General features: G+C 32.6%; 1 protein-coding gene across 1 annotated transcript; it reads left to right on the forward strand.

Annotated features, from left to right (window-relative positions):
* The first annotated feature begins 6,680 nt into the window (after nt 1-6,680).
* On the forward strand, nt 6,681-9,302 carry LOC114732458 (fatty acyl-CoA reductase 3-like). Its single transcript, XM_028919742.1, has 7 exons — nt 6,681-6,819; nt 7,706-7,904; nt 8,004-8,165; nt 8,290-8,371; nt 8,528-8,797; nt 8,971-9,098; nt 9,218-9,302. The coding sequence occupies exons 1-7, from the start codon at nt 6,681-6,683 to the stop codon at nt 9,300-9,302; spliced, it is 1,065 nt and encodes a 354-aa protein (XP_028775575.1).
* Nucleotides 9,303-15,834: the final 6,532 nt, after the last annotated feature.

Raw genomic sequence — 15,834 nt, forward strand, 5'->3', positions numbered from 1 at the left:
GATTGGAGAGACTATTTGCTGAATGTCCCACTTTCCTGGCCTCGTCAACTACGCAATTAATTCATCTCCCAGGTTGCCCAAATACTGATGAAGCTGAGGGGAAACAAAACCAATCAATGATATAAATATATATATATAATATATATAAGTATTATTAATGATATGGGGATCCCAGAAGTGTGTTTTTACGTATAACTCGTTCAATCGCTTCGATTACATGATCAATAAGCGAGTCGCTCCGACGAGTCTAAGTCGCTGGCGTTTCAGTGAGCGAGTTCACCGGATTTTCATGCAGGAGAAACGCAAACTCGGCCACCAACCGAGTCGCTCGCGCTTTAAAGATGACTCCCCCACAGTAAGCCTGCGCCCGTACAGAACGGTATATTTCAGTTTAATCTTTCATGAATTTCATTTTTTAATCGTTAGAATCTTGGCGTTATTTTAAGTTTATTTTGATGTATAATTTTATATTAGATTTTTCATTTTCGTTTATTATTATAATCTGATAGTAGTTAATACTTATCCAATGTGTTGTTTTTATTTTAGCTTGAGTTGCATTCAGTTGCAGTAAATTCCGTAAAATTGCGAAACGAAAGTCGAACTAGAACTTTACTTTTTAATTTTTATAATACTCTTGTCGAAAAAACGCTAAAGCCATGGTGAGAACAGTAGTGAGAGGAGGCAAATGATACTGAGCTCGGTTTCTTCCTTTCTTCCCTCATCCAAACTGCAACCATAAAAGATGGGATGTGGGGAATTTTCACGGGCATCCATCAATTATAATAATGTGTAGTTTAATGAAGGGGAAAGATGGGATGTGGGGAATGTGAGTTTGTGGGGGTTTAGAGGGAGAAGGGAGGAGGACGAAGAGTAACGGGAGTGGGCGAGTGGGGATAGAGAAGAGAGCATGGGGAAGGAAATTAAAGGAAGCTTCTTCCACAGTCAATCTTTTCTCTTCTTTCCATGTCAGTAGCTGCTCAGTCAGATCACTCCCATCTAAAACTAACTGCATAACAGTGTGTTTGGATTTCCGATTCATCGAGGTAATAAGCTTGGGACTCTGAAACACAGGTTCAAGATTCATTTACAGATTAAAGGTTGTTTGGGTGGGTTTTTAACCCAACTAACTCATGGAGGAAAAGTGCCATGCAGTACAATGCTAGAAATATTAGCTTTCTTTGTTGCTAACGTGGAGAGAGAAAAAATGAAGATGAAAATAATGATAAGAGCATTTAAGTAGGTCCTGTCTTGATCCAATAATATGATTTTTTCCGGTAATAATTTAATTATTTTTCATTCATTATATTTCTTAAATTTATCAAATTATATACATGTAATATACTATCTCAGGTCCTTAATTAATATAAGACCCAATGGACTAATTTGAAGAGATTATGAAAGTTAAATAAATTACTTAATTATATCATATGTTATATGATCTCTCTAAAATATTTATGTATATAACTATATTATAAATAAATTTATAAGTTGGGCTATTTTATATCTAAATTAATTTTTTCATTACTTACCCAAACCGGTTTCAATTTATTAAACTAACCTTTATAAAAGTTAATACAAACATAAATCAACTGACTTTTACCTTTATTCATGTTTCCAAAAGTCTGACAAAATAAAAGTCAATTTTGTCACCGTTAATCGAAACACACTCTAAGTAAACAGAAGGATAATGGAGCAACAAGGAAAGATGAAATAAAAAGCAAAAAGGATAATGCAATATTAATTTTTTCTTATTATTATTATTACTACTACTTTCAGTCCTAGTTACTCGGTGCTAATTTATAAAATAAATTATACTACAAAATGAATTTTATATTTAAGACCGAAAGAAATAATTTGAATGGTAGAGCCACCAACACAGCAAACTACTAAAAGGTAAGAAAATAATCATCATCAGAGCCTGACATCGCGCTTCTTCACTATTCATTCTCGCAGGTAGAACTGGACACCTGAGTTAACTAGCAGAAAAATTATTGTAATTTAGAATCTTCTTTTTCTAGATATTATGAAGGAATTACTAGTACTTCAAAGGCAAATAAACGAGGACGAATTGAAGAAAATGATCATGGCAAGTGAAACGAAGAGCTATGTATAACTTTTAAAGATTGAACGCATTTCAGCCATTTGTATGTCATAGGGGGCCGGCAAGGATAATGGGATACAAGTGAACCGAATAACAGAATATTGACCTCTAGGATGCGTTTGGTGTGAAGGATTTGGAGGGAGAAGGGAAGAGAAGGGATTTTTATCATTTTTGACAACGCACAGATTTTAGGAGGGCCTCCCCTTCTCAGCCTCCCTTCCAAAATTGGGAAGATTTAAAGGGAAAGAGCAATATTTTACTATGTTGTGACAGCTATGCCCGTATTTATTTTTAATATCCATATACTACCTTAAATTCTTTTCTTCTTATCTCCATATGTTGCTCTCTCTTTTGTATGACCAAATATTTCATTCAAAGATATAGTATAAGTTGTGGCTGAACATTACTTCAGCCTTCTTTTCAATAATACTTCATATTCTACAGTATATTAGAATTTTAGTATAAGTATTGTTCAATATATTAAATGTTATTTACAATTCTATTTTATTAAACATTCTATAAAATTTGCAAAAATAATCTTAAATAAAAAAGTGCAAATTGTCCATGTCAAAATATTTTTCCCTCCCCTCCCCTCTCCTCTTTTTTTATAAATCCAAACAAAATAATATTAAAATCTTTCCACTCTCCTCTCTTTCCCTTTCCTCCATTAAAATCCCTCCTCTATCCTTCTTCTTATTAAGCCAGACAGACCCTTATAGATCCACGTATGTATCATATGATTAAATTGCTGAGATCTAGACTCAGCAAATATGGCCCATGAAAAATGCATGTGGAAAATAAAAGGACCACGGGATACCTCGTGTCTTTTTTTTATGCATTTTTGGAAACAAAATAACCACGTATATATATTATCAAAATAAAAAAACCACGATATATATTTGGAAATTAATTATTGAAGGACCTCAAGTTAGGTGCACACGTACAGATTTTTTCAAAGAAATTTAGATGGTGGAATCAGGAAAAGTACATCCAAAATAATAACCACACGGCCAGTTTCTGCTATTTTAATGATCTTGTCTGTATTTATTATGTTGCGGGTAGCCGTTAGGCCCCGCTGTGGGGGCACAACCAAAATTATTATACTACCTCCGGTCTTAATTATAAGACCCAATTGATTTATTTGAGGAGATTAAGGAAATAAGTTAAGTTAGTTATTTGTAATAAATAAGTGTTGTTATTCCTAAAATATCCTTGCTAATTAAGTATATTGGCTAGAACTATCATTATTAGAAGGATTATCTTAAAAAAATGCATAAATATAGGAGACAAAATGGATTGGGGTCTTATAATTAGAACCAAATAAAAAGTCAAACGGGATCTTATAATAAGGACCGGAGGTAGTATTTATTAATATTTGCTGGCCTGACACTTAGAGCCGGGAAAACGGGCCAAGCCCGTCGGGCCGGCCCGTTTAAGCCCGTTTAAGTCGAGGGCCGGACTTGTATTTTGGAGCCTTGAAAGGGAAGTCGGGCTTAAAAGGACTAGCCCTGTAGGGCCGAAAAATACAGGGCCGGCCCGTTTAGGCCCGCCAAATTATTTTTTTTTTAATTTCTGTCTTTTTTTCTTAATTTAAAAAAGAAAACCCTAACATTTTAAACATAGCATACTCTTAGTTTTACTTATCTTGGCAGCTCACATAGATAGCATTCACAAAAAGAAAAAAAGAATCACTATAGTTGTGGGAAAAATAACCAAAAAAACATGAAAATTGCAAAATTTAAAACTAGGTATATTCATAAAAATATATTGTTATTTATAAGTTGTCAAAACCTATTAAAATACTATATCTATAATTTTTACAATTTTTATTTATCATTCTCCCATATTTTTTATACTTGAAATATAATTGATCAAAAAATCTTTTAAACTAAAATAAAGATCTATATCATTTTTATAGTAGAAACAAATTTAGAACTAAGAATGATGGACTCTTTTCTTTTTTGTCGGTATGATAAATGATTATTCTTTATGTATACTATGTTTGTTAGTTAAACTTTTTTGTTAATTATTTATAATCAAACTAGATCATCCGCATTGTAATTATCTACTGAACTTAATGCTTATTTAGTTGTTTATGTTTGTCCTCTATTTAGTTTGTTTATTCAATAGACTTTATTATACTGTAATATATGTTTAGACATGATAATGTTTATATTTGTGACTTAATTTTATTTATATTTATACCTTTTATTAGTAATTTTTATTGTTTCATTTTTATTATTTTGATAAAATATACAAAAAAATAAAAAAAATTATTTTAATTAAAAAGACCAAAAGCCCGCGGGCTAGCCCGAGCCCGTCATCTCACGGGCCGGGCTTGAAAAAATGACTTATTTTTGAAACTCGGGCTTAAACGGGCCGGCCCGTTTAAGCCCGAGCCCGTCACGGGCCGGCCCGTTTTCCCAGTACTACTGACACTTGCCTGCGCGTGTCGCCGTTCCATCCGCTCATCAATTGTCCTCGATCACATCCAACGCGATGCACCCAAAAGTCAAATTGTCAATTGATTCTCCATCTTTTGTTTTGGTTGAAAATTTACATAAAACAAATTAAAAATTACAATATTTTAATTTAAACATCTAAAATATCAAAATCTTAATAGAAGATATGGTATTTGACATGGTATTTTAAAAATACAATCAAACGACTAAAATGTTTTTATATCAGATTTTTTTGAAAAAAAAATATCAAGCTTGTCATTATCAGTATATTTTTTTTCACTTGTTATTTAACACTTCTGATTATCCATTCATAGCTTGTTAATAAACTTTTTGAGATAAGGACATTTTTATCATTTAATTATATTTGCAAAATATCATATCAGACATTACTTCCTCTCCTAAAATTTTTAATCTCTTACATGCCTGAATTAGAATGTTGTGATTTCCTATAAGGGTGAGCATTCGATCTTTTGGTTCGGTTATTGGTGATAACCGAATTAACCGAATAACCAAATAAAGCAAATTATAAATACCGAACCGAAATCGAATTAACCGAAATATTTTGATTAAGTTAACCAATTAATCGAAATATATAAATATGAAAAGTGATTTTAAATTAAAAATAATAATAAAATATAATTACAATCATTAATTAATAAATATTTCATCATTTAATATGATTTATTATAACCATATTTGTTGAATATAAGTATATTTAAAGAGTTCACATAAACCCACATATATATTTATTATAATAATATTTATTAAATATAAATATATAATATATTTAATTCGGTTTTTCGGTCATAACTGAATTTTTTTTTTTTACTAACCGAACCGAACACCGAAACCGAATATGTAATTGAAAACCAAAATAATCGAATCGAAAAACTGAAATTGAATTCGGTTCAGTTTGGCTTCGGTCACGGTTTGGTTTTGCTCACTCCTAATTTCTTGCAGTATTTCAATTTAGGCACCTAAAATATCAAAATCTTAGTAGAAGATATGGTACCTGGTTTGGTATTTTTGGAAATACAATCAAATGACTAAGATGTTCTTATATCAATTTTAAAAAAAATTATCAAACTTGTTATTTCCAATACATTTTTTGTTATTGGTTATTCAACAGTTATCATTACCAATTCACAACTTATTAATAAATAACTTGTTATTGTCAATAATTTTTTATCATTTGTTGTTTAACACTTGTCATTACCCGTTCAAAACTTATTAATAAGCTTTTTGAGATAAGGGTATTTTTAATATTTAACTGTATTTGCAAAATATCAAATCAGACATTACTTCATCTCCTGAAATTTTAACCTCTTACATGCCTATATGAGATTGCTTTAAGACTAAACACCTTCGGAGCTAAGCATGTCATGGGTTTCGCCAAAAAATGTGTTAAGCTCAAGGTTCTTGTCCACGTATCAACAGGTTAATTAGCATAAATATCTTCACCAACCTTGTTTCTTTTATTAAATCATATTTTGCTTTTACGGGTATTTCTTGGAGTTTGTACGGCTTGAATGTTGGTTTTTACCCAACTCAACTAGATATATCACTAACTATCTCAGCTACTGTTTTTTAAAGGGTTGATACAACAAGATAAAGGGTGGTTGGACCTCTCAGTCAAGTGACAAGTCCACGTACTCTAACAAATGACAACTTCAGTAGACCAAATCACAACTTAGTTGAGGGGCATTTAAGACATTTCACTAAGATTTCATGTTTATAATATGGGACCGGGTTTTTATTTACTATTTTTCAAATTGAGGATCCCAAATCATAATTTCACATATTGGGGGTCCCAAGCCGCAAACTTCTAATATTTCTCTCGTTATTTTTCTCTCATTCTTTCCCTTTCCAAACGAGGGCTAAAAGATGAGTGGTACACAAACGAAATTTTAAACCAGGTAAAGGCCCAATTTGTTTTTTGGTCAAACACACACGCACGAACAAAAATGTTTGAACCAATCAACACTGCGCTCTTTGTTTGTTTTATATCAAATTGAAACATGAATTAAATCAATCATTCTAATATCATAAATCAATGATGAAAATAAGTAACATAAAAGTGTTATTACAAATTACTCCTCCGGCCAACTATGTATATCATGCGGATTTTTTTGTTCTGGCCAACTAGGTCATGCAGATTTGACGTTGCAATGAATGTTAACACGATGGGGGCTCTGAATGTCTTAAACTTCGCAAAGAGGTGTCAAAAGATACAAGTTCTTCTCCACGTATCAACTGGTAAACATGCATGTTGCTTCTTTTTATTCTAAATATAAGAACTACATAACAATTTTAGAAGGATGAAGAAAATTAATTAAGTTAATTTTATTTAAAATATATATTAATTTTTCTAAGATATCCTTATTTAATAGTATACATTAAATATTGCTTAAAAACTTCTTTTAATGTGTGCAATTAATTGGCATAATTAAGAAAAAAAATATAAATTTGGAAAAAAAAAAGTTCTCTTTAACCAAAGAAGCTAAACTATCTTGTTTAGGTACAAAACAACCTTTCAACCTACTATTTCCCACATTTAGAATGGGGTGAAGTAATTAATGATCTCTCTGGTACATGACTTCTTTACTTAGGATCAGAGGCAACAGATCAGCCTTATGGCTGTTTAGAACTATGCTTTGTTTAGTTTGGTTGGCTATTTAATTAATTTGAAGCAAACAGTCAATAAACTAAATTTTAATTAATTTATGACAATCGCATTTCAGTTTTTCTAGCCCTACCATCGGCCTCATGCCATCTTCATGGCCCAGCAGCTAAAACCTCGAATGTTCAGATGGACGCAGACGTGAGCCAAATTTGATTTGCACCCAAACATCTTCATGGCCCAGAGGTGTTTGGTAAACCCAAAAATACTCTTAAAAATACTTTCACACAACTCGAGACAAAACTTTTCTCATAGATTTACTTCTTGTAAAATTATTTTTAAAACCATGATTTGGTTTGCACCCAAACACTTCTTTAGACTTGTGTGGATTATAATTAGACATACTTTTTGGTCTTGCATGGCTTCTGAAAAATTAGTCATTTTGTGGCTTGCTGTAAAATTATATACTATATACACATATATTTTGATATTGAGGATTATGACTCAAATTATTTATCTTAGCATATGTGTGTGGGGAGGCTAAGGACAAAGAAGTAATACGGGAAGAACCCTTTAAGATGGGACGTGCCTTGAAGAAGGTTGCAGAATTAGACATTCACGCAGAACTGGGTTTTATGAAGAAAAGAACGCAACAACTCGAAGAGGAGAATGCTGATGCAAAGGCCATCTCAGCCGCAATGAAAGATTATGGACTTAAGAGGTTCTTTAATTATCAATTTAAAACCCCATATCTGTCTTTTTCATCCTTTCTAATCAATAAAATGAACTAGGAATGTAAATTTTAATTAAAACGATACAGGGCAAACTTATATGGATGGCCAAACACTTACGTATTGACAAAAGCACTGGGAGAAATGTTTCTGTCACATCTCAAGGATCAGATTCCTCTAGTCATCATACGCCCAACCATGGTGACCAGTACCTACAAAGAACCCTTTCCTGGCTGGATTGAAGGTTTCAGGTATTAATCACTGTGCATACACACTGGACATTCTATTACTAATTATATGTACATTATCTTCACAATATATAGAGATAATAAAAGTGAGGAAGAAGTTGGAAAATTATATATTTTATGATTACAGAACAGTGGATGCTGTGATCGGTGGCTATGCCAAAGGAAAATTAACTTGCTTTCCGGGTAATCCTAAGACAATTTTAGACTTGGTAAGTATTTATATGTGTTCCTTTCTTTTTTAGATATCCATGTTATAGGACAATCTATGCATGGTTGATTTATACTATATTTCAGCATAATATATATTATTTAAAATTTGAACTCTCGGCCAGTGATTCATGATGATGATGATGATGATGATGCAGATACCTGCGGACATAGTAGTAAACTGTATGATGGCAGCAATGGCGAATCATTCGAATGAAGCTTCAGAGAATTACACATTCCATGTTTGTTCTTCGTCAAGAAATCCTTTTAGACTTTCATCTCTTCCCAATATCTTGTCTCTTTATTTCAAGAATAACCCACTGACCACCAAAAATGGAAAGCCTTTGATGATTCGATCCAAGGCAACATTAGCAAGCAACGCTCATTTCCATATGTATTTGCTGATTCAATATCTGCTACCACTCACGGTATATCATCTTCTACGTACACTTCAAGCTGTGCAAAACAATCTCTCTCTCTCTCTCTCTCTCTCTCTCTATATATATATATATATATATCCCACCCTAGCCACCTCATATCTATATGTAGATATTAAACTGCATGTACTAATGTTTTTGCACGTTTTGGTGGATTTCAAAAGGGATTAAATTTAGCGAACAAAGTGCTTTGCGGAGGCTTCCAAGATGCTTACAGTGGCAACCACAGGAAAATCAAAATGCTGACACGAATGGCTGAGCTTTACAAACCTTACGTGTTTTCCAAGGCTACGTATGTTTTTTTTTTAATTTAATTATTCTCTTTTAATTGATTATTTCGTAGTTGTTTATGTTAATGCGTAAACTTAGCTTAACTTGGAATAATTAATGTTATGAAAATAAAAACAATAGCTTCGACGACAGCAACACAGAAAAGCTAAGGAAGGCAACAAAGTGTGGGAGGGCGTTGGAAGTATTGATTGGAGTGAGTACATGATGGACGTGCACATTCCTGGCCTCGTCAAGTATGCAATTAAGTAACCCTCCAAGTGATTTCCCCAAATTGATTAAATCAATAAAATAAATTGTACTAGACCAAGGTGTTTGTTTTGGGGGAAGATTGGAAAAAAAAAAAAAAAGTGCAATTGCATGCATGAATAATTATCAATAATTAGTTAGCTCTAGTAATTTGAAAAATAAGTAAATAAATTACAAAGCGCGGCATGTGGAGGATGTATTTTGGCCTCGTCCACTGTGTATTGAATTCATCTCCTATGGATAGCTTTAATATTAAATGAAACCAACCATATACGGAGTATTTATTAATGTGTGCTGATCGGAAAGCTCGATGATTTGCATATGTGTGAATTTGAACTTTAAGATCACGCGCATGAAAAATAATTATGCAATATAATCATCACATCGATATTTTGGAGAGTTTTCATTTCTGAAGTCATTGAGATGATCATGGACGACTAGACTACTACTGCACAAGGAGACACTATGACTCAGATGATCCTGACCCAAAAGGCATCATGAATCTATCCCCTAGCCATGAGCCTATCTATAAAGACTAGGAGATATCATCATCGGGAAATCTCTTTTTGGATGCTCTGAATATTATAGTTTACTTTTTCCGAACTTTTCGTACATTTGGTGGGGGTAAATTTATAATCAAAGGAGTATATTCTGACTATAATGACCCGTACCGCATGAATAAAAATATTTTTTTTAAAAAAATATATTTATTATAAATAATTAAATTAACTAATATTAACAAATTAATAATCAATTTTTATATTAAAAACCGAAAATAGTAATATCTATTTAATTTTAATTTTAAGGGCTGAAAGAAAATTTCTGCTCGTTTTTCCTTTGCACACATTGCGTTACATCATCGCAGTTAATATTTGACAATGACAACGTCTATTTTGTTGTTTTATTATCTCTATTCTTTGTCTTTAAGAAAAAGTGTTTAATACTCCTCCGATCCTTATTATAAGACCCAATTTGACTTTTTATTTGGTCCTAATTATAAGACCCAATCCATTTTCTCTCTTATATTTATGCATTTTTTTCCAAGATAATCCTTCTAATAATGATAGTTTTAGCCAATATACTTAATTAGCAAGGATATTTTAGGAATGACAACACTTATTTATTATAAATAACCAACTTAACTTACTTCCTTAATCTCCTCAAATAAGTCAATTGGGTCTTATAATTAGGACCGGAGGAGTATTTTTTTTGGATGCAAAATTTGTTTAACAGCCTCTTAGTTAGGTCCACGTATATATCATTTGATTAAATTTCTGAGAGCTAAAATCAGCAAATATGGCCCATGAAAATTGCATCTGGAAAACGAAAGGACCACGGGGTATTTAGTTTTTTTTTTTCCTACACGTTTTTGGAAACAAAATAACCATGTATATATATTATCAAAATAAAAAACACGTATATATTTGGAAATTAATTATGTCTCAATAAAAAAAATTATAAAATAAATCTTAGAGATTGTCTTTCTTCATTTTAAAATTTATCGCTATTTAAATTGTTATTAAAAAATTTTAATAATTATTTTTTTAAGACTTAACTGTAATTTTCCCAGTTAATTATTGAAGGGACCTCGAATTAGGTATACACACACAGATTTGTTTCAAAGAAATTTAGATGGTTTCAAATTAAATTTATTTTATTTATCGTGTAATGATCCCATGTCGCTTATGCTAATCGTGCGTTCAGGGGGTTTAAGTGCCTGTTTGGGTCAGCGTTTGCTGACCCAAACGTGGCTTATAATCACTTATAAGCTCGGTGGAAAATTTGGCCCGTTTGGCAGAGCAATATGGCAATTGGGCTTATCATTTTTTAAACCCCCTGAACGCACGATTGGCATAAGCTCGTGCCTAGCAGCTTCTGGCCCCTGGGAATCAGCTTATGACCATTCTGACACCACCTTTATTTTTCTCTTCACATCTGCCTTCCTTTATTCCCTAACCCTCGTGACTCTCTTTTCCTTTCCCGAGCTCCCAGCTTGCTTCCGTCTCTGCTCGGCTCGAGAACGTCCGTCGGTGGTTGCGTCTGAGAAGGTCGTCGCTGGTGACCGTGAGCTCCGTCCGGTCATCATCGCGAGGTCAGCTATTGGGGTGAGGTGTCCGTGGCTTGGTGGATGCCGTTCGTTCATCACAAGTCGGAGCTGCTCTCACCGTCTGCAACCGACGTCGCCGGCGTCTGCCTCTGCGTTTGAGCCGTGCGTGGAGATCTTGGCTTCCCAGTGCAATATACCGTTGGATCTACCTCTGGCAGCTTGGATCTACTGCAGGTTGGCCGGTTATGTCGCTTTTCCGGTTTGATCCCCGATCGTCCTTGAATTTGTTGTCCTCCCTGAATTTCCTGTCGTCCTTGAATTTCCTATCTTGCTTGAATTCGGATTTGTTCATGATTGCTGCATGTTGAGGACCGACTGGTTGTGACACCGAAACAGGGACCGAATGTAGCATGAAATTTCTACTTGCATATCGATTTTCTTCCTCTGTTTTCCAAGGCTGAAACAATGATTAATGGTTCAAGAATTTCCTATCGTGTGTTAGTTCGGATTTGTTAATGATTGCTGCATGTTGAGGACCGACTGGTTGTGACACCGAAACAGGGACCGAATGTAGCATAAAATTTCTACTTGCATATCGATTTTCTTCCTCTGTTTTCAAAGGCTGAAACAACGATTAATGGTTCAAGGAAACGGCGTATAGGATTCTCTTGATTTTTATGGTTATAGGATTCAAGAAATTGTTGCGTATATACGTTGTTAATGGCGAGATATGGACCTCTGGAATTGTAATTTTCAGAATTACAATGGTTGTTGTTTTGCATGTCCTTAGCTTCGGTCTCTTGATTTTTATGGTTATAGGATTTGATCTCTATGAGGGTAAGGTAGAAGAGAATGAGGTGGTAACATGGTGTATATATGTGTATATATGTGTGTCCGGATGGTTCATTTGATAAAGCTAATTAACGGAGTTGATAGAGCAAAGTAATAAGACATTAATTTGTACTATACAAAGAAATTAAGGACTATGTGGATAATTACTTAAAAATCATTTGGAATTAATTTGGGGAAGTCTCAATCAAAATAAATTTAATGTTGTTCTTTCTCCTGTTATATTCTCTTACTTCTCTCTAATATGATATTTATTTAACTAATTTAATTATATTAAAAAAGTTAGGTAAATTAGTTAATTATGATAAATATAACTTATTTTTGTAAATAATCTTGTTCATCATTCTTAATTTGGTTTTTATTTTACTCCTACATAGTTAAATTAGGATAAAAATTAATCAATGTAATGTAGTTTAGGTTCAATTTATATGATATATTGAAAATTTAATTCCAAAATGTTCACAATCAATTACCACTGGAAAATAGTGGACATTGACATTGTGATTATATATTTATAATTTTAAAAAATATTGAATAAGAAAACTAAACAGCTTATGCAATTAAAATGTGTTACTTGGTGATATATGTTTGTTTGGTTACAATGTATGTGTTATATAATACGGCTTTCATTATTACATATTTAGGGCTTTGGTTGATTTAGTTGCTCTTATCTCGATCAAAGGGCGCAGAGAAATGGATAATGACAAGGGAAAAGCGACATGGAATCATTACACGACAAAAATTCTAATCGATGTTTGTGCCGAGCAAATAGTGCACAAAGAAAGACAAGGAACATCGTTTACAAGACCTGGTTGGTTGAAAATTGAAAAGAATTTTCGGGAAAGGAGCGGGAAAATGTATGACAGGAAGCAACTGAAGAACAGATTCGATGTATTGAGAAAAGATTGGAAGTTGTGGGAAAAACTGATGTCTGGGGAGACTGGTGTAACATCCTAAATACTAAAAAAAAAAAATAAATTAAATTATTATTAAAATAAAATAAAATAATTAAATAATGTAAAATAATATTTTATTATTATTAAATAATAATATTTTATTAATATATAAAAAAAAATTTGACCCAGCTTTCCACCGACTTTCGGTGGAAAAGCTGGGGGTTTATTAAGGGGGAGAAGAAATATGGGGGAAGACCATTGACAAAAAGCATTTGACACGGGTAATTAAAGAGGGAGGAGGAAAAATGGGGAGGAATAATAAATGAAGGAAGAAAATTGAGGAAGGATGGTTGGTATGTTAAAGGATAAATAGAAGAGTGTTTGAGTGTTGTGTAGAGTAGAGAGGAGAGGTGAGAGACGCAGGAAGAAAAACAAAGAACAAGAGAGTGAGTGAAGATTTCTGCAAGGACGTGCTAGCATTTGGAGATCATTTAGGTACATAAAAATACTTCTTTCTATTAGATTTATTTTATGAATATTTTCTATATATTTAGAACTTTATATTAGTAGTATTACTACAATGTTTAGAGAAAATTTTGTGAGCTAGGTACAGAGTAAGTAGTGATTTTTGACAATTTATGACTGTAGAAATTTAAAGATAAATAAGTAGTTAATTTTAATCGGTTTAGATTTGTCTATTTATTATCTATGGTATTTAAAATTAAATTTATTTGTTGAAAAATCTGTCATTTATGATATATATCATATTTATACCGATTAAAAATAGGTTAAATAATTTATTTGGATTGTTCGATATATTATTGAAATTTTAATCGGTTTATATTTGTTTATTGATTGTTTTGAGAATTTTAAACTAAGATTTTAGTTGAAAAATGTATTATTCAAGATATATAGAATGTTTTTACCGATTAAATTTAAGTTAAATAACTTATTTGGGTTACTTAATATATTATTGATATTTTAATCGGTTTAAAATGTAAAATAGGTTAAGACTATATTATTAGAAAAATTTTGAAACTGGAAACTTAAGTTATAAATTGAGATTCTTACAATATTAGATAAAAACAATATTTTATAAATATTTATAATTTAAATGAGTTATTTGGTAGGGGAAACAAAAATGTTATTTGAAGTAAGAATTTTTGGATAGTAAATATATGTATAGATATTATTAATAATAAATTCTATGTAATTTAAGTTAATTATTTGTATGTACATTAAATTGTATCTATATTATTTGTAGATTATCTTGTACTTCGGAGTTTGTAATTTGCACTCTTATTTCTCAAGCTGTGAGGTTAAGCTTGGAGTAGAGGTAACCGGGGTTAATTTATTTTATATACATGCTTTGGATTGTAAGGTGTTTATTATGTTTTTATTTTCTCAAGTTAATTTGTGAAATTATGCCTGTGAATAAAGTGTATATTTTCTTATATGACAAATTTTGGTGAAGTGGGAAGTATGTTGATTTAAGTATGCTTGAGTTGTGCTTTATTGTAAATTTTGTTTTTCTTGTGGTGCTGAATTTAATATACTAATATTTTGTTATTGAAAAAAAATGATGAAAATGTGTCGTACTTTGTTTGAAATTATATCATCTTACTTTGAAAAATTATGAGATTTTTAATATATATATTGTGACTATACATGGGGTTCATATGTGGAGGTTGGGATTTTGTTATGTGGAGGATAATTGTTCTTGAAGCCCGCGCGGCATGCCTACACTATTGATCCCAGTGTTTGGCCTTTTTGTTAGACCCATGTAGTTCCTCCTTTTCCTTGGCCTGGAATTGAGAACGAACTCTTGGGTAGACACCTCTTGTACCATAGTCCATTCTTGGGCGGTGTAGGTACAGGAGGGGGCCCGTTGCTTGATGTGAATGGGGTGACCTTTGGCCGGGTTACTCAGCACAAAAAGCCCGGGTCCTTGTCAAGGAGTCATAAGGAGGAGCAAGGTGATGGGAGGGCATATTTCATTGTGTTGTTGCATATATGTACTTTTATATGAATTGTGTTGTGGATGGAGAGATATACTCTTTTTATGTGATTATATCTATTAAAGTACCATTTATTTCTTAAACTATATTTAAGCACTACTTCACCAACTTACCATCCTACTTGTATATGTCATAAATTAATTTTTGGTTACTGGGACTTTACGTCTCACCCCGCTGTTCATCAATACTTTTCAGGAGAGCCATCTAGTTTGGCTCGGCGCGAAGGGAAGCAACCAGAGGCATAGGCGAGTATAGCCTAGTAGTCCTTTTCTGGTTTAGGCATGTAATGTTATGTATATTGCCATCTTAGGGCCCACAACTATGTTGACATATACTTTCTTTTGTTTGGATGACTGTATTTGATGGAATGCTGTTAAAATGGCTGAAGGCCATAAGACTCTGCTGTATGTGATACTCTTATGTGTATGACTTGTGGGCTGGGATAGACACCCTATGTTTCTTGTGCCCTAAGTCTTTGTAGAATGAATATTATGTTGGGCTTGTTGGCGGTTACTGTATCCTGAGGCTTTGTTCTACGTTGTTCAACCCATGGGTGTTTTATGTATCCGGAGCTACTTGGGACGTTTTCGAAATAAGTCAAACTCTTTATAACCATGGTAGTATTTTAACACTCTAACTCAATTCTTTTTCTACCATGGTTATCATTTTAAAAATAGTTTT

This window comes from Neltuma alba, unplaced genomic scaffold (assembly GCF_004799145.2).
Source record: "Neltuma alba isolate B1F8T4 unplaced genomic scaffold, ASM479914v2 tig00002557_pilon, whole genome shotgun sequence".
NCBI lineage: Eukaryota > Viridiplantae > Streptophyta > Magnoliopsida > Fabales > Fabaceae > Neltuma > Neltuma alba.

What these genes read in the sequence shown, in the direction of transcription:
- LOC114732458 (XM_028919742.1), top strand. Translation starts at nt 6,681, where the DNA reads ATGCGGATTTTTTTGTTCTGGCCAACTAGGTCATGCAGATTTGACGTT. An exon ending in AAAGATTATGGACTTAAGAG is followed by an intron (nt 7,905 to 8,003) that starts GTTCTTTAATTA and finishes AAAACGATACAG; the next exon opens with GGCAAACTTATATGGATGGC. An exon ending in GGCTGGATTGAAGGTTTCAG is followed by an intron (nt 8,166 to 8,289) that starts GTATTAATCACT and finishes TTATGATTACAG; the next exon opens with AACAGTGGATGCTGTGATCG.